Here is a 20,310-nt window from a genome sequence, read left to right on the forward strand (position 1 = left end):
CTCTAGCACCATTTATTGAAAAGCTTATCATCCCTCCATTGAATCAGGAGAGCATATTTGTATGTTTTCATTTCTGGGTTCTGGATTCTGTTTCATTGATCTATGTATCTGTCTCTCACCCAGTACTACACGGTCTTGATTGCTGGAGCTATGTACAAAGTCTTGAACAGACTAATTCTTTGTACAATTCCTTTTTCTATTTTTGAAATTATTTTAGCTGTTTTAGTTGCCTTTCCATATAAATTTTGTATATGCACTCAGTTGTGTCCGACTCACTGTGACCCCATAGACTGTAGCCCGCCAGGCTCCTCTGTCCATGGGATTTTCCTGGCAAGAATACCAGAGTGGGTTGCCATTTCCTCCTCCAGGGGATCTTCCCAACTCAGAGACTCCTGTGTCTCCACTTTACCACTGAGCCACCTGGGAAGCCCTGCATATAAGTTTTATTAATAGAATAGTGTTATATATACATACAGAACATCTTGCTGGGATTTTGATAGGACTTGGTTTAAGTTTGTCTCTCCGTGTGGGGGAATTGACATCTTAACCGTTTGTAGTCTTCCAGTCCGTAAATATGGTATGTTTGCCTATTTATTTAGATCTTCTTTGATTTCTTTCATCAGTGTTCTGTGTTTTTTAGTATAGAAGTACTGCATATGTTTGTTTATGGTAATTTCTATCCTCTCGTGCCCACTTACGGCATCTCTCCAGCAGTTCTCTATTCATACTTCTACTTCATCAGTTTTTGACTCTACCAGATCATTTCTACTAGCAGTCATTTCTCCCATCCTAAAAAAATCTGAAAACCCAAACTGTGTTTTCCTTTGATTCCTCTTCTTTTCTGCCTACTGCCCTACTTCTTTGCTCTTCTTGTATCAAAACTCCAAAGATTTGCCTGTGCTTGCTGTTCCTCGTTTCTTTCCTTCCATCTTTTCCTTAATCAGTTGTGGTCTGGTGTGTGCCCCTACCCTGTTAAAGTAACAGGAAATCTATATTGCTACATCCAGTGGTTGACTTGGTGACTTTTCAGCAGGATGGATATTCTAGATAAATTTTTTTCAGTTTGCTTCAGGGAAATGCAGATGAAAACAAGATAAAATTTAGTACCCTTCAGATTCCTCCAAAATTAACCTGGTCAGTCTAAGTATAGTATAGTCATATGGTAATTCTATTCTTAATTTTTTGAGGAATCTCCATACTATTTTCCATAAGTGACTGTTTCCGTTTACAGTCCCACCAACAGTGTACGAGGGTCTCCTTTTTTCACATCGTCTTTGACATTTATTATATCTTGTCTTTTTAATAGTAGTCATTCTAAGAGGAAATGTAAAGGGAAGAGTATAAAATATATGAATACTGTGATTACAGACTACCTAAAGATATATAAATATTTGGGCAAATAAAGATTATATAGCACTGTCAAAGGAAATTTACAAAATTAGGTTACATTAAAAGCTAACACATTTTAAAAACACATGAAAGTGAAAGAAAGTGAAAGTTGCTCGGTTGTGTCTGACTCTTTGCAACCCCATGGACTATATAGTCTATGAATTCTCAAGGCCAGAACACTGGAGTGGGTAGCCTTTTCCCCTTCTCCAGGGGATCTTCCCATCCCGGGGATTAAACCCAGGTCTCCCACATTGCAGGCGATTCTTTACCAGCTGAGCCAACAAGGAAAGCCCAAGAATACTGGAGTGGGTAGCATATCCCTTCTCCAGCAGATCTTCTTGACCCAGGAATTGAACCAGGGTCTCCTGCATTGTAGGCGGATTCTTTACCAGCTGAGCTATGAGGAAAGCCCTAAAACAAAACACATACTCGTCAAGGTCATCAAGAATAAGTAAAGTTTGAGAAATTGTCATACCCAAGAACAGCCTAGGGAACTGTGACAACTTTAATGTGACACCCTAGATGGAATCCTGGAACAGAAAAAGGACATTATCTAAAAATTAAGACAATCTGAATACAGTATGAAAAGTGAAAGTGAAGTCGCTCAGTCTTGTCCGACTCTTTGCGACCCCATGGACAGGTTCCTCTGTCCATGAGATTTTCCAGGCAAGAGTGCTGGAGTGGATTGCCATTTCCTTCTCCAGGGGATCTTCCCAACCCAGGGGTCTCCCACATTGCAGGCAGATGCTTTACTGTCTGAGCCACCAGGGAAGCCCTGATATAAATAAAGTATCAGTTCAGTTCACTCAGTCGTGTCTGACTCTTTGCAACGCCATGAATTGCAGCATGCCAGGCCTCCCTGTCCATCTCCAACTCCCGGAGTTCACCCAGACTCAAGTCCATCGAGTCAGTGATGCCATCCAGCCATCTCATCCTCTGTCGTCCCCTTCTCCTCCTGCCCCCAATCCCTCCCAGCATCAGAGTCTTTTCCAATGAGTCAACTCTTCACATGAGGTGGCCAAAGTACTGGAGTTTCAGCTTTAGCATCATTCCTTCCAGAGAAATCCCAGGGCTCATCTCCTTCAGAATGGACTGGTTGGATCTCCTTGCAGTCCAAGGGACTCTCAAGAGTCTTCTCCAACACCACAGTTCAAAAGCATCAATTCTTCGGCACTCAGCCTTCTTCACAGTCCAACTCTCACATCCATACATGACCACAGGAAAAGCCATAGCCTTGACTAGACAAATCTTTGTTGGCAAAGTAATGTCTCTGCTTTTGAATATGCTATCTAGATTGGTCATAACTTTCCTTCCAAGGAGTAAGCGTCTTTTAATTTCATGGCTGCAGTCACCCTCTGCAGTGATTTTGGAGCCCAAAAAAATAAAGTCTGACACTGTTTCCACTGTTTCCCCAAGTGGTGGGACCGGATGCCGTGATGTTCGTTTTCTGAATGTTGAGCTTTAAGCCAACTTTTTCACTCTCCACTTTCACTTTCATCAAGAGGCTTTTTAGTTCCTCTTCACTTTCCTCAGTTAATGGTAATGTTGATTGAATTAAAACAATTGTACCATAGTAATGTTAGATGTTAATAATAGTGGAAACTGGGTGTGTGGAATAAATATGGGGACTCTTCATTGGTTTTGTAAATCTTAAACTATCCTAAATAAAAATCCTAAAAATAAAATTATTTTTTTTTAAGAGAGGGAGAAAAATACACATATAGGTATTTGTTTATCAAATGTCTGTGGAAGGGAAAAAATATGCCAGATTTATGTATATTGTTATATACATGTGTATACATATTAATTAATGCTAGAAGGAAATGAAGTGAAAATCAGCTTTTTGTAGAAGCTGATAAATATTCTCCTCATGTGAAATCTGTTGGAAGCAAGCAAAGTGAGTTTGAGACAGTGGTGGTTCTGCAGCATAAAGAGAACTTATGCCTCAAGTTGGTCTGTTTTCAAAATGAAAGTCGTTTTGTCTTAACTGGGCATCTGGGGCCACAGCGGAGCACAGTATGTAAGAGGCCTCTAACTGAAAAATTGATGTGAGATCTTTCCATTGTACTACCAAATCATTTTTGTCCAGTCTTCCCTTAAAGAGGATACGTCAAATGGATTAGTGAGAAAGTCCATCTTGAGTGGCACTGTTAACTAGATATATTTTAAAAAGAAAGTTATTTTATAATTTTGTGGTGGCTATTACTTTTCTTTATCCTTCATTGCTCACTTGTTTGTATGTTTTATGCTTGTGCTGTCCTTTCATTATTTATTCTTTAGAAAAAAATCCTCATGATATTCCTAGAATTTCGTTCATCACTACCTAGGTTCTAAGAAGGTCTCACATTTGGCTCATCAGTTTTGGTTAGGACTTAAAAATAAGTCAATTGTGCATAGAGATGTTCTTTCCTTGCTTCTTCTTGTCAGTAACCCTTGGTATTGTTCTATACATTTTATAGAATTAAATTTGAGCAGCTCAAAATTATATAATTAAGTACAATTAGCTTCTTGGTTCAGAGTTCACCCTGTCACAGTGACACCTGACAGCAGGCGTTTGCGCCATGCAGCTCATCAGCGCGCGGTGGCGCCCTGCTGGTTTTCTAATGCACCCATGTGTATGAGTTAATGCCCCAAAGGCAGACAGGGAACACACACGTATGCGCCCTAGGAGTTCACTGAATTGATTTTGTGCTCCAGTTCTCTCTCTCTCTCTCTCTCCCTCTTAGTTTGGAAATACATTGATAGTAATTGAGAATTATAGTGTCTTCTCATACCTGTATTTGCCATTGTGTTTTGCCCTCTTTGAATTATCTTCATATTCTTTGCCCATTTTTCAAAGTGTTGTTACTCATGCTTTTCTCAGAGCTTTTTTTTAAACATTAGAACTATTATTACAGATATTCTTATATTTAAATCTTTAATCTGATGGAAGTTATCTAATGTAAGAACTGAGATGGGAATCTTAGAGGAGGAGTCCTTAGGCAGATTGAGGCCTGGTCCTGAGATCTGATTGCCACTTATCTAGGAATCCTGGAAAGTTGATCTGCAGCTTACCTGGTCTTGCATTGATCACTCAGGAAAGTCCTAGAGCTCTTTTGAACAAGTTATTGCTTGGACCTGGTAAGCAGCAAGCACGTGGTCGTATGTCCAGGATGGGAGGGAGCATCCAGAAGGGCACAGAGACGCCCTGAGTACGGGAGGGCATGGTGTAGCCATCTCCCTGTGTGTTCTCAGGGAACGTTGCTGACCTGGGAAGCTTCCCCCTGGGAGCGTGCTGCTCTGAATTCTGCTTGGTGTGGCACTGCCTTTTCAGACAAGTTTCAGCATCATCTGCCATTAAAGAAACTATATCCTTGGCTGTATTTGTTGGCGTTTTTCTGTCACACACATGACCATTTTGTGTTGGAGCTTGTTGAATTTCTTTTTAAAAAATCCTAAATGGCTGGTTTGTCTGCTTATACCATTTACTCAGTCAGGTATTCTAAGGGATCCCAGGTGGCGCAGTAGTAAAGAATCTGCCTGCCGTTGCAGGAGACACAAGAGACATGGATTTGGTCCCTGGGTTGGGAAGATCCCCTCGAGAAGGAAATAGCAACCCCCTCCAGTATTCTTGCCCAGAAAATTCCATGAACAGAGGAGCCTAATGGGATCACAAAGAGCTGGACATGACTGAGCATGCGTGCACAACCATTTGCTGAATAACATGCCTTTCCCTCTTGATCCCAGTTCTCCTTCTCCTAACTTCCCTGTTACTGCAGCACTCCTAGTTTTTCATTGGCTTGCTTTCTATCTCTTGTAATTAATGATAGGACAAGTCCCTGCCCTTACTGTTCTTTCTGAGCATTCCTGAACTTACTCTGTGCATGTTTGTTCTTTCAGATACACTCTGCCATAGAACCAATTCTGGGAGCACCTTTTCTTATAGAGCACTTATAAAAACATCTGTATTTGGTGGGTGATAAAGTACTGTGCCATAGAGGATTCTTTGGTCAGTGCTGCCTCCCTCTTTGTTTTAAATGAATTTAATAGGAGAAGGCAATGGTAAGCCACTCCAGTACTCTTGCCTAGAAAATCCCATGGATGGAGGGCTACATTCCATGGGGTCATTACGAGTCGGTCACAACTGAGCGACTTCTCTTTCACTTTTCACTTTCACACAATGGAGAAGGAAATGGCAACCCACTCCAGTGTTCTTGCCTGGAGAATCCCAGGGACGGCAGAGCCTGGTGGGCTGCTGTCTATGGGGTCCCATAGAGTCAGACATGACTGAAGCGACTTAGCAGAAGCAGCATTTTTAAAAAATTAACTAGATTGCACACACTTAATTAGTTTGTTAGCTATCCACCCAGGCATGTGGATGAACACATGTTATGGAGTCTGTTGTACAATGTCACGAACCTCCATCCATAGTTCTTCAGGTGTTCTATCAGATCTGATCCCTTGAATCTGTTTGTCACTTCCACTGTATAATCATAAGGGATTTGATTTAGGTCGTATCTGAATGGTCTGGTGGTTTTCCCTACTTTCTTCAATTTAAGTCTGAATTTGGCAATAAGAAGTTCATGATATGAGCCACAGTCAGCTCCTGGTCTTGTTTTTGCTGACTGAATAGAGCTTCTCCATCTTTGGCTGCAAAGAATATAATCAATCTGATTTCGGTGTTGACCATCTGGTGATGTTCATGTGTAGAGTTTTCTCTTGTGTTGTTGGAAGAGGGTGTTTGCTATGACCAGTGCGTTCTCTTGGCAAAACTCTATTAGCCTTTGCCCTGCTTCATTCTATACTCCAAGGCCAAATTTGCCTGTTACTCCAGGTGTTTCTTGACTTCCTGCTTTTGCCTTCCAGTCCCCTATAATGAAAAGGACATCTTTTTTGGGTGTTACTTCTAGAAGATCTTGTAGGTCTTCATAGAACTGTTCAGTTTCAGCTTCTTCAGCATTACTAGTTGGGGCATAGACTTGGATTGCTGTGATATTGAATGGTTTGCCTTGGAAATGAACAGAGATCATTCTGTCATTTTTGAGATTGCATCCAAGTACTGCATTTTTGGACTCTTTTGTTGACTGTGAAGAACTGAACATGGAACAACAGACTGGTTCCAGATTGGGAAAGGAGTACATCAAGGCTGTATATTGTCACCATGCTTATTTAACTTATATGCAGAGTACATCATGCAGAATGCCAGGCTGGATGAAGCACAAGCTGGAATCAAGATTGCCAGGAGAAATATCAATAACCTCAGATATGCAGATGACACCACCCTTGTGTCAGAAAGTGAAGAAGAACTAGAGAGCCTCTTTACGAAAGTGAAAGAGGAGAGTGAAAAAGTTGGCTTAAAACTCAACATTCAGAAAACTAAGATCATGGCATCTGGTCCCATCACTTCATGGCAAATCGTGGGGAAACAGTGGAAACAGTGTCAGACATTATTTTTTTGGGCTCCAAAATCACTGCAGATGGTGACTGCAGGCATAGAATTAAAAGATGCTTGCTCCTTGGAAGAAAAGCTGTGACCAACCTAGACAGCATATTAAAAAGCAGAGACATTACTTTGTCAACAAAGGTCCATCTAGTCAAAGCTATGGTTTTTCCAGTAGTCATGTATGGAGGTGAGAGTTGGACTATAAAGAAAGCTGAGCACCAAAGAATTGATGCTTTTGAACTGTGATGTTGGAAAATACTCTTGAGAGTCCCTTGGACAGCAAGGAGATCAAACCAGTCAATCCTAAAGGAAATCAGTCCTGAATATTCATTGGAAGGACTGATGTTGAAGCTGGAACTCCAATACTTTGGCCACCTGATGTGTAGAACTGACTCCTTGGAAAAGACCCTAATCCTGGGAAAGACAGAAGGCAGGAGGAGAAGGGGTGACAGAAGAAGAGATGGTTGGATGGCATCACCGACTCAGTGGACATGAGTTTGAGTAAGCTCTGGGAGTTGGTGATGGACAGGGAAGCCTGGCGTGCTGCAGTCCATGGAGTTGCAAAGAGTCGAACATGACTGAGCGACTGAACTAAACTGAACAGATGGAGCCTACTGGGGCTTCCCACGTGGGTCGATGATAAAGAATTCACTTGCCGCTGCAGGATACTCCGGTTCAGTCCCTGGGTCGGGAAGATCCTTTGGAGAAGGAAATGGCAACCCATTCCAGTATTCTTGCCTGGATAATCCCATGGACAGAGAAGCCTGGTGGATTATAATCCATGGGGTTGCAGAGAGTCAGAATCAGCTGAGCATGCACACATGGAGTCCCGTCATCTTGATGTGCAAGCCAGTGTTTGCCTGTGCCTGCATATGAGTTTGGGTTTTATCTTACGGATTTCTCTTAGCAGCAGTGTATGGCAGCTGAGCTCGTCACAGTTCTCATTCCTGTCAGCTATTTCAGCAGCAAGTTTTGGAGATGCTTTCTGTCTTGCCAGTTCTGTTCAGCAATCCTAGGACTATAAAAACCTTTGTTAATTTAAGACTCTTTTTAGTGTCTGTAATTGCCTTATTCCAATATATAAAATAATTTCATTGTGTGTTACCTTAGAAGGGATCTTGGAGGACTTCTGATCTAGTAGTTTTTCAAGTTTTTTTTAAAGCAGCTGAATCTTTTTTTTTTTTTTTAATTAAAGACATACTATGTAAATTCCCATATATCTAAAAAGAGGCTAAATAATAAAGTGCTTTGTTTAAGAAGGGAGTGAGTTGAGTGGAGCTGAAACCATCATGCTCTTAGGTGCCCTGTTGTGGTCCTTGAGGCACCTCAGAGAAACTCTCAGCTCATCTTACTCATCTTCCTCTTTCTGCTAATAAGGGACCTGAATCCTGCTGTAGTTATTTGCCTTGCTGGGTTGTAGCCTAGATAAGAGAGTGGCAGACTTTCGATTCAGTACTCTCCCAGTCAAGGACTTTTTATGTTATACTGTGCTGCTTCTAACGGAATAACTGTATTCTTAAAAGTTGTGATGACCTACATATGTATTTTGAAATCAGTATTACTTTCCTTGGCAGAGAAACCAATTGTCTCTCGGTTTTCATTCAAATCAAGGAAAAATTATAAGATTTTAGTGTTATTAACAATTTGTATGTTGAAAATTTATCAGATGTATAATAGCAAATTTATAATTAAAAATTAATATTATCTATACACTTATAGGTGATATTTGTTTACATTAGCATATTATTTTTATTTTATATTTTTAAAGTTTAAAAATCACAGCTGTTGCTCCTAGACCTAGTGATAGTGGTGTTTATCTTGATAGAGAACGTTGTCATGTCAGATTGGCAGGGTACTAGTTCCAGAAGTGAATCAGCTTCCAGTGTGATTTAAAATGAGACAAATAATTTAAATTCTATATTATTACTTTTTTTTTTTTTTTTTTTAAGTAAAACAGGTTGGAGAGTTGCTTAAACACCATTTCTTCTACCTTTTTAGTGGGAATAACTCGACCTCTTAAGAATTACTCTAGCCGCTGCTGCTGCTGCTAAGTCACTTCAGTCGTGTCCGACTCTGTGCTACCCCTTAGACGGCAGCCCACCAGGCTCCCCTGTTGCTGGGATTCTCCAGGCAAGAACACTGGAGTGGGTTGCCATTTTGAAAAGTGAAAGTGAAGTTGCTCAGTCATGTCCAACTCCTGGTGACCCCATTGACTGCAGCCTACCAGGCTCCTCTGTCCATGGGATTTTCCAGGCAAGAGTACTGGAGTGGGGTGCCATTGCCTTCTCCAAGAATTACTCTAGGGATATATGTAAAACCATCTTTCAAAAAATCTTATTTCCTTTACTGAATAGTAGGAAATTAAATAAAAATCAGATAATTATGATAAAACAAATACTGGTTACAGGTTTAACTTTTAAATGTTACTGGAAAAAAGTCTGATTTCTAGTATATTGGAATATCCCATTTGGCAATGTCAGTAGGATAAAATGGATAGAAGACAAACTGAGAATACAGTTTGCTGCTGCTGCTGCTAAGTCACTTCAGTCGTGTCCGACTCTGTGCGATCCCATAGATGGCGGCCCACCAGGCTTCCCTGTCCCTGGGATTCTCCAGGCAAGAACACTGGAGTGGGTTGCCATTTCCTTCTCCAGTGTGTGAAAGTGAAAAGTGAAAGTGAAGTCTCTCAGTTGTGTCCAACTCTTAGCGACCCCATGGACTGCAGCCTACCAGGCTCCTCCATCCATGGGATTTTCCAGGCAAGAGTACTGGAGTGGGGTGCCATTGCCTTCTCCAGAGAATACAGTTTAATCATATATAATAGCAGGTCTCTGGGATTTTTATAAAAATGAAATTAAAATCACATGAAAGTATTATAGTAGTAAGCGTTAAAAAGACATTTATTTAATGAATATTTGTTATTTGCCTGTAAAAGAACATGTTTGTCCTTAGTAAGAAAAAGAACAGCAGTTTGCCCTAGCAGATTTTCATGTTGACATAGGTTTTAAAGTTATATTATTACTTTTTGGTCCTTATGTTGTGTTTATTTAGGTTTTAGCTTAGCTCTTGCTTCTAATCTTTGCCTCTGCGTCTTATCTACTTTGTCCTTCCACTTTGGTTTGTAAAGGCCTTGAGAGCAAGAGACCATATTGGGTATTTGCATCTTGGTTTGCGATACTGATCCAAGCCACAGTGGTTTGTTGTTGCTCAGTCGCTAAGTTGTGTCCCACTCTTTGTGACCTTAAGTGACTGTAAGCGACACAACTTAGTGACTGAACAGTGAACTGTATAGCATGCCAGGCTCCTCTGTCCTCCACTACCTCCTGGAGTTTGCTCAGGTTCTTGTCCATTCAGTTGGTGATGCTATCTAACCCATCCTATCCACGCCACCCCCTTTTCCTTTTGCCTTCAATCTTTCCAGCTTCAGGGGCTTTTCCAGTGAGTTGGCTCTCCATATCAAGTGGCCAAAGTATTGGAGCTTCAGCTTCACCAACAGTCCTTCCAATGAGTATTCAGGGTTGATTTCCTTTAGGATTGACTGGTTCTATCTCCTTGCAGTCTAAGTGACTCTCAAAAGTCTTTCCCAGCACCACAGTTTGAAAGCATCAGTTCGGCACTCAGCCTTCTTAGTGGTCCAAGACTCATATCCCTACATGACTCCTGGAAAAACCATAGCTTTGCCTATAGCAACCTCTTGTCGGCAAAGTGGTGTCTCTGCTTTTTAATATGCTGTCTAGGTTTGTCATAGCTTTCCTTCCAGGCAGCAGGCGTCTTTTAATTTCATGGCTGCAATCTCCGTGTGCAGTGATTTTGGAGCCCAAGAAAATAAAATGCTACCAGTTTTCCCCTATCTATTTGCCATGAAATGATGGGAATGGATGGCTTGATCTTAGATTTTTGCATGTTGAGTTTCAAGCCAGCTTTTTCACACTCTTCTTTCACCATCATCAGGAGGCTCTTTAGTTCCTCTTTGCTTTCTGACATTAGAGTGGTATCATCTGCATATTTGAGATTGTTGATATTTCTCCTGGCAAGTCTTGATTCCAGCTTGTGATTCATCTAGCTTGTAATGCATCTTGATGTTCTTGGTTCACATACTGCTGAAGTTTAGCTTGAAGGATTTTGAGCATAACCTTGCTAGCCTGTGCAATGACTGCAATTGTATGGTAGTTTGAATGTTCTTTGGCATTTCCCTTCCTTGGAATTGGAATGAAAACTGATCTTTTCCAGTCCTGTGGCCACAGCTGGTTTTTCCAAATTTGGTGACCAATTTGAGCACAGCACTTTAACAGCGGAACCCCGTGGACAGTGTGAGAGAGCCACAGTGGAGCCTGGTACAGAGGAACAGCAGTGAGCAATACTACTAGTAATGTCTATATTTAAAATTTTGATGTTTGGGTAGTCTTTTTTGGGGAGGGGTTTGATTTTTAAAAGATAATTCATTTTGATTTTTAAGATTTTGATTATGGAATTTTTTGAAACCCACTTAAACTTTGCACTGGCCTTACCCTGTCCTGGCTTGTGGGTCCCAGTACATTGTAGAGGGTTTTGTTTATTGCAGGCTTTCGGTACATGTTTTGTTGAATATATTGTTCTATTCTGCTTGTAAACTATGGCCAGGTTTTACTTTTCTTCAGATGTCTTACAGTCCTGTAGAAAAGTCAGATTCAAAAGTTTAAAAAGTTATTTTCCCTATGGTAGGGGAGAATACTATAAAAATATTTAGAAAAAAGGAAGATCAGTGTTACTGATCTGAGAAGTGTCTTTCTCTTGTGCCACTGAATATAGAGTATTGAGAAGTTGAGAACTGGAATTCAGTGGAGAAATTTAATAGAAAAGTTTAAAAAAAATTAAATTGGGTAAGTCATGTATTGGTTAGCTCCACCAATTATTCAGACTGTTGCTTACACCCAGCATCGTGTACCTGCTTCTGTTCACATTTAACCAATTGTACTTTAATGGAGTCCAAGAACAATCTCTCAAAAAAAATCATTTAATAAACTATATGCAGTATGTATGTTGTGGATCTTGGCTTAAGACTGGTGTCTATCTTCTTTCTTCTGCAAATGTGTATTTGTGATTGTTATGGTTGTGTTTTAATATTGGCGATAGCATTTTCGTAAGCAACTAAGCTTTCTTTGTTGAAAGGTTATATTAAGCAGAATTTATTTTTGTGAAACTTTTAAATTTTTTGTTGTTGAAAATATTCAGCAGTATTGTTGGTAGTCTTCTAAATGTATGGTCCAGACAAATCAATTTTGGAATTTTTCATAAGTTGAATGGCTAAAGTGAGCTGAAGATAATAGCCTTTTTTCCTCCAGTGAACTACCATTAAATTTGTATCACTAAATTTCAGTGGCCAAGAAAAAATGAATTATTCTAAGGATTTAATTCTTTCCAAATATCTTGCTATACTTTATTTTTTCATTTGCATGTGTGTGTACCTATAAGAGAAAAATATCAGAATCATAGAGATTTGAATGGATGATAGTAGAGCCAAACGTGCTCAGTTTTTGTTTTCATGTAGAAGTAATTGGGTCTTAGTGCTATATACTGAAGAAATTGACTGTGCATGGCAGATTTGGCATTTTAAATGGAAAGTTGCACATAGTATATAAGCTTTAAATGGATGTATTGATAATATTCTATAAGGCTGTTTAAATTTTTATTTAAAAATTAGTTTCTTTAAGGGTGTTGACATTTGTAGGATTACTTAAGCGAATTTATAGGTGGTGCAGTAGTAAAGAATCTGCCTGTCAAAGCAGGAGGTGCAGGAGACAAAGGGTTCAATCCCTGGAACAGAAGGATCCCTGGAGTAGGAAATGGCAACCCACTCCAGTATTCTTGCCTGGAAAATCCCATGGAAAGAGGAACCTAATGGTCTACGGTCTATGGGGTCACAAAGAGTCAGACACGACTGAGTAACTAAGCACTCACAGAGTACTCCCATTTTTCTTTATTCACCTAATAGATGCTTAACAAGCTCTCAGTGTGAAGGAATATAAGAAAAGGTGATATCTGAGATTAATAAAATAATGTCCTGGGTTTCTTTTTTAGGACCTTAGTTTTTATTTGGCAGGTGATGAAAGTTTGATGTAGAACTAGAGGTTGTGCTGGAATAATAGAAAAATTGGTCAGAGAGAATGAGAGTTGATTTGATGAAGAAGTAGAGTTCTGTGGAGCTAAAGGTAAATTTCAGTGACTAATTTGTCACTAATTTAAAGTCTTACAGCTGTTTATTTTGAGAGTTTGTGTAAGGGGTATATCTGTTTGAACATGCTTTTTCTCCAAAGAGGATGGACTTTAGCATAAGGTTAATATTTTAAATAATGAACATTCTTCAAACAGCACAGAAGCAATAGTAAAATACTGAAATATTTTCTGTACTTTTCTCATTTCTTCTGTGTAATTTTTTTTTCTTTAACAGGAAATCAAACCTCAGAGCCATTATAACCATGGATATGGTGAACCCCTGGGACGGAAAACTCATATTGATGACTATAGCACATGGGACATAGTTAAGGCTACACAGTAAGTTTTTTGTTGGAGTTGTCTTTTTCTTTGACATCTGTTTTTAGGTCATCAACTGGGTGAGGTCCGGTTGATAAGCCTTTCAAGTAGACTCTTCCAGGGAACCACCCTAAGTAATGACTCCTCTTTGGGAATGAGGCTTTGAAAGAACTCCTTTCCTGTTCTGCTCACTATGATACCAGTACCAGGAATATAACATTCTTTTCAAGGCTGCTGGGAGCAGAGGATGGGACTGTGGTATTTTTAAAAGATTTTTGTTTATTTATTATTTCTAGCCTTGGCAGGTCTTTGTTGCTGGGTGAGGGCTTTCTCTAGTTGCGACAGTGGGGGGTCCTCTCTGGCTGTGACAGTGGGGGGTCCTCTCTGGCTGTGGCAGGTGGGGGGTCCTCTCTGGTTGCGACAGTAGGGGGTCCTCTCTAGCTGTGGCAGGTGGGGGGTTCTCCCTAGCTGTGACAGGTGGGGGGTTCTCCCTAGCTGTGACAGGTGGGGGGGTCCTCTCTGGCTGTGAAGTGGGGGGTCCTCTCTGGTTGCGATAGTGGGGGGTCCTCTCTAGCTGTGGCAGGGGGGGCGTACTCTCTGGCTGTGGCAGTGGGGGGTCCTCTCTGGCTGGGGTGCTCCGGCTTCTCATCACAGTGGCTCCTCCTGTTGTGGCGCGTGGGCTCTAGAGCCTGCATGAAGCCTTCAGTAGTCGTGGGCCATGGGCGTCGTTGCCCTGTAGCACGTGGAATCTTCCCAGACCAGGGACTGAACCCACGTCCCCTGCATTGGCAGGCCGTTTCTTACCATTGGACCACTGGGGAAATGTGGGAGTGTGGTATTTTAAAATACCACAAAATCCTCTGTTCTTCCTGAAAGTCTTCCTGTTTTTCTTGACCAAAGATACCTTCAGTAGCTGAAAGTCTTGTTAACTTTTTTCCCCCTAGATTCTGAAAAATCTGATGATGTTTAGTTGCTGAGTCGTTTTGGTAGCCCACCAGGCTCCTCTGTCCACAGGATTTTTCAGGCAAAAATACTGAAGTGGGTTGCCATCTCCTTCTCCAGGGGATCTTCCCGACCCAGGGATTGAGCCTGCATCCTCTGCATTGCAGGGGCATTCTTTACCAGTGAGAGGAACTTTACGGAAAAGCCCAACAACGTGGATACTGCCGGTTGTTTCATCCTTTCACGGAGGCACCCTTTCTGAAGTTCTTAGTCCACTGGCACCCTGCTTTACGCTGCGCACACAGTCAGAACCAAAGCACACCCCGCCAGCTCTCTTCACCAAGCCAATTGTACTGCTCTACGTGAATTCTTCCTTTTCAAACCTTGCTTCTATTAATATATCCTTTCTCTCCTTTGTCATTAATCTCACTCTCTAATGCATGATTTCCATCAGCAAATATACTCCAGCATCTTTCATCTTAAGAAAAAAAAACACCTTTCTTTATTCCTCAAATACCCTCTAACTATGTGTGCGGTCTATGATTTCTACCTTTTAAAACATTTATTTAAAGTTTGAAATGTTTCAATTCCCCAGGTAAATACAGAGAAGAATATAACTGTCAGATGAAGCAGATGCTAACATTTTGCTGTAATTGGTGCAGGTTGCTCAGCATCCTTTTTCCCTTATCTCCCCAAGGAAACTTCTCTTGAAATTACTATGAATCATCCTCATGAACATTCCTCTGTGTGTGTGTGTGTGTCTTCAGTTGCTCAGTCATAGTTTACTTAACTGGGCACATGTAATAAACAGTTTTCTGAAAAAGAACAGAGAACTGAAGGTGCTGCTGTCATCTCTTGTGAATTGTGGAACTCCTGGTCTTTGCTTAGGTTGACTGACTTTGTGCGTGCATGCGTGTGTGTGTGTGTGTGTGTGTACATACGCAGTACGGAGCCAGTGTAGGTATGCATTGAAGCAGTGAAGACTGCTAAATGTTAGTGAAGTGTACTTTCTTCCTCTGTTAACTGTGATACGCATGTAGCTTCACCATTTGCTGCGAATGGTCCATTACTGTGTCGCCTTTCCCCCAGCCTCACCCTGGGGTATGCCTTGCCCATTTTGGAGGCCATTCTGATTAATATGGTCGAAGCTCATTTAAAGTTGTTTTTGTGTCGCGTATTTCCAAGGATCCAGTATTTTGTTTTGGATAAAGTTGATGGTTTTTGAGCCTCCATGATGGATTCTTGGTGATTTGTTGTATTATTCTTTGCATTTTTGCTTATGCATAAAAATTTCCATGTTCTAGCATTTTGAGAAATGTATATGCAGCCACACAGTGACCTACACAGAAAGAGAGGAAAAGGTTAAGCTCTGTGCACGCATCTTTCTTCTTTATTAAATTAACTTCTTTTCTTGAGCTCTTCAGTAAACTTTCTCTTATGTCTCATTGACTTAAACTCACAAGACCCTTCCTCACCCACCCTACTTCCCACCTCCACACTTCCTTTTTTACTTGCCTTTAGGAATACCAAAGCTAAATTTCTAAATAAAGTATCTTAAAGTTGTAAGACATCCTTTTCTTTTTTTGATGTTGTTCTAAATCAATGATAAACTCTTTGTTATTGCTGCTTTATGACAATATTTTAACATAGTTGTGTGTGTTTTTAACAAGCTGCCTTGTGTTTTGTGGACTAGTGGTGATACTAGTGAAAACAAACAACTGATAGATATTTTTATTTATAGTGCCCTGCTCTCTCCTACTGGATGAGTTACTGCATTAGAGAAGAGAAATTTACAGTTATAAAATGCGTTAGTAAAAGCTGTTGGAATATTGATATTTCTAAAGTAACACTTTATATTGAGAAAGCCTTTTTAGTTTCCAGGTATCAAAATGGAGCATCAGTTTCTTCTAGAAATGTTATTTTCAGCTTTAAATCTCTTGTCAAATAGTAGTAACAATCATGTTTTCCTTCTTTTTAAGATATGGAATATATGAACGCTGCCGAGAATTGGTGGAAGCAGGTTATGATGTAAGGCAACCAGACAAAGAAAATGTTACACTCCTTCATTGGGCTGCCATCAATAACAGAATAGATTTAGTCAAGTAAGTATTCTTTATTTTTAAGTAATTAGTTGTTACTACAAAATTATTGAGAATAATTATAAAATATATAATTTCTAAAATTCATAGCTTTTAAAATGTAATTTCTGTATACTTTTTTTTTTCCAAGAAAAAATTGTTTTTAATGTATGTTGAATGTTTATGTGATGGATATTTTGCTTAGTGCTTTTCCATGTATATTTTAAATCTTAATTCTTGAAATAACCTATGTGAAAAATAACAATTTTTACTACTGACCTAATGATTTGGAAACTGATGCATAAAGAGGTTAAATATACTACCAAGTGACATTTGGCTGTTAAAGGTTGGCGTCTGAACTTTTAACTCAGGCAGTCTAACCTGTAGCTCACATTGTAAATATGAATTCTATGGAAAGAGGGAAAGGGAAAACAGGAGTTACAAAGATAGTAAGTAATAACCAAACTTCATATCAGCATAAATGAAGAATACCTTATATACTCAGTATACATTATTTTATTACTTTATTTTTCTGCTTATTCAGTAATAAAAGTTAGATAAGCAGGAGTCAGAATGATAACAAAGTCTTAGTAAATCTGGCTTAATAGTCTCTGGCAATTTGGGCCTAAGATCTTTAGATAGAGACATGAATCTGAAATGAACTACTTGCAGATGTGCCTTTGAAGTACAACATGCAGACTCTAGAGATAAATATGATGTTAATATCAAGTAAAAGAATTTGCCCTTAGAGTACTAAAAAAAGATTAAGCAAGTAATAATTAAAGCATTGAACTCTGTGAATCACTTTCTTCTGGAGAGCATGTTTCCATCTTATTTGCTCTTTTACCCCTTCTTAAACCTCTAACTCTTCCTCTGCCTGCATGGGGTCTCTTGATGTCTAAATTCTGTTATTGATTGTCAGAAAAAGTTTTTATTTCATCTTCATTTGTGAAGGATATTTTCAGATGGCATAGAAATTTAGATTGGCCATTTTTGTTTTATTTTTGTTGTTGACTTATTGAGAGTATCATTCCACTGTTTTCTGGCTTCTGTTACTATTGATAAATCAGTCTAAGTATTATACTTTTAAAGGCTTTGCTTTTTTTTTTCTTTCTTTTTTTCTGACTGCTTGTAAGTTTTTTTCTTTCTGGTTTTCTGCAATTTCATGATGACATTTCTAAGTGTGCATTTCTTTTATTTACTCTGAGATGGCAAGAAAGTCTTGATTCTGTGGATTGATGTCTTCATCAGTTCTGGAAAATCTCAGCCATTATTTCTTCAAATAGGGCTTCCCAGGTGGCACTAGTGGTAAAGCACCCACTTGCAAGTGCAAGAGGCACAAGAGACACGGGTTCAATCCCTGGGTCGGGAAGATCCTCTGGAGGAGGAAATGGCAACCCACTCCAGTATTCTTGCCTGGAGAATTCCATGGACAGAGAAGCCTGGTGGGCTGCAGTCCATATGGTTGCGAGGAGTTGGGACATGACTGATGTGACTTAGCATGTACGCATTTCTTCAGATACTGCTTCTGCCCCGTTCTCTTTTTGGCTCTTTCTGGAACGCCAATTAAATGTATGTCTGGCCTTTTCATCATATACAGTGTCTCTTACCCTGTCTTCTATGTGCACCATCCTTTTTTCTCTGCTTCGTTCTGAAAACTTCTGACTTACCTTCCAGTTCTTTTGTACCCTATGTGTTGTCTGCTGTTAGATCTATTCAGTGAGTTCCTAATTTTGATTTTTAGTTCTAGAATTTCAATTTTCTTTTAGCTTTATTATTTGATTCTTTTGTTGCTGAAATTTTCCATCTTGTCTTACATACTTAAATATATAGTTATTATATAATCTGTCTGAGAAGACAGCATTGGGAGCATGTGGGTCTGTATCTGTTGTATTATTCTTTTGTGTTCCTGTTTTATCTTTGAATGTATACTAGATATTATGTTTGAAAACTTAGTTGTTGAATAGTTTGAGGCCTAAGGTGAGAAGATACCATTTGTTTTTATTAAGCCCAATTTTAAGGCTTTAGCTTTTCTGGAGCACTCAGGTGGCTGACGACTATGCTAGAGCAAGGTTTAATTCTGGTTCTTAACTGCTCCTACAGTTAAGCTTTTGGGGTCCCAGCCCTTCTTTTGCTTTGTCTGCTGAGGTTGCCTCTGGGCCAACTCTCCTGCTTCAGCAAATTGTCTCTAGGGCAGTTTTAACCTTCTCCTGAATCTTAATCTCCTGATGAAGGTGAATGCTCTTAATCTTCTTAAGTTTTATTTTTAGGAAATATTTCTTGTATTTTGTTGAGCTTTTTAAAGTTTTCTTTAATTGAGTTGGTTCAAATTACCTAGCCTTCTGTAGGCTCTGTATTTCTTTTTAATTACTGTTTTTGATCACAATCAGTTCAGTTTAGTCACTCAGTCGTGTCCGACTCTTTGCAACCCCATGAACTGCAGCACGCCAGGCCTCCCTGTCCATCACCAACTCCCGGAGTCCACCCAAACCCATGTCCATTGAGTCAGTGATGCCATCCAACCATCTCATCCTCTGTCGCCCCCTTCTCCTCCTGCCCTCAATCTTTCCCAGCATCAGGGTCTTTTCAAATGAGTCAGCTCTTTGCATGAGGTGGCCAAAGTATTAGAGTTTTAGCTTCAACATCAGTCCTTCCAGTAAACACCCAAGAATGATCTCCTTTAGGATGGACTGGTTGGATCTCCTTGCAGTCCAAGGGACTCTCAAGAGTCTTCTCCAACACCACAGTTCAAAAGCATCGATTCTTTGGTGCTCAGCTTTCTTTACAGTCCAACTCTCACATCCATACATGACCACTGGAAAAACCATAGCCTTGACTAGACGGACCTTTGTTGGCAAAGTATTCTCTCTGCTTTTTAATACGTTGTCTAGGTTGGTCGTAACTTTCTTTCCAAGGAGTAAGCGTGTTTTAATTTCATGGCTGCATCACCATCTGCAGGGATTTTGGAGCCCAGAAAAATAAAGTCAGCCACTGTTTCCACTGTTTCCCCATCTTATTTGCCAAGAAGTGATGGGACCGGATGCCATGATCTTAGTTAAGCAATTAAAAAAATTAAATAGTACTTAAAGTCTTACAATGAAAACAGCAGCCCCTCCCTACCCTTTAGTTCTATACCCCCGAGGTAACTATTTTCAATACTTTAGATGTTTCTTTCATTATTGTATTTTATATTTTTATGTTGTTACTTTTATGTAGAAAGTTATCTTCTTTACACAAATGATAGCAAATGCTTTTCAGCTTTCTTCATTTAATTTTTGTTTCTTGAAGATTTTTCATATCAGTACAACTAGAGCTACATCATTCTTTTTAAAAAGCTGCATAATATTCAATTGTATGGACTTTATTTAATGGTTTACCTATTGGTGAACATTTAGATTGATTTTAGTGTTTTTACTATTTCATACAGTGTTGTGATTAATACCCTCTTCACATAGCATTTTCTTATGTTTGTGTATATCTGTAGAATTCTTATGCGAAGGAAACTTGGGAGGATGAATTTTATTAAATATTGCCAAATTTTGTGCTGTTTCTTGGCTTATCAGTTATTTTATTTTGACTTTCTGTTTGGGGATAGCCAGATGTCCTAGAACACCTCACTGCTAATACTTCTTCCTCTATCTGCTGTTACAGTTTTAGTTAAATTACTCTGTAAAGTTTAAACTGTTGTGCATATGTACATTCCCACTGATAAGCCCAGAAGTGTTCAGTGATCCATTTTTGTTCTTGTAGAATTTTTATTTTTGTCTGAAGTAATAGTTGCTTTTTTCCCCTCATTTGTTTAACTTTCTGTATATCATAACTGATTGTTCCATACTGTTAAATAGAACTGTAAAAACCATCTGTGTGTACAAACAGAATCAGATAATTTATTGGTTCCTTTTTTGGTGGAGTGGAGAGGATGAAGTCATTTCTGAATTTCTCCATCTTTCTGTTCTAGCAAAGACTGTT

General features: G+C 39.5%; 1 protein-coding gene across 2 annotated transcripts in view; it reads left to right on the forward strand.

The window, feature by feature from the left end:
• ZDHHC17 (zinc finger, DHHC-type containing 17) overlaps positions 1 to 20,310 on the forward strand; it is a 100,205-nt gene that overhangs the window by 12,867 nt on the left and 67,028 nt on the right. For both annotated transcript variants that reach the window (XM_010833869.1, XM_010833870.1), the window contains exons 2-3: positions 13,239 to 13,342; positions 16,243 to 16,365. In XM_010833869.1, coding sequence (XP_010832171.1) covers positions 13,239 to 13,342; positions 16,243 to 16,365 — 227 coding nt within the window. The remainder of the gene's footprint in view (positions 1 to 13,238; positions 13,343 to 16,242; positions 16,366 to 20,310) is intronic.

The sequence above is a fragment of the Bison bison genome, unplaced genomic scaffold (assembly GCF_000754665.1).
Source record: "Bison bison bison isolate TAMUID 2011002044 unplaced genomic scaffold, Bison_UMD1.0 scf7180017863950, whole genome shotgun sequence".
NCBI classification, from domain to species: domain Eukaryota; kingdom Metazoa; phylum Chordata; class Mammalia; order Artiodactyla; family Bovidae; genus Bison; species Bison bison.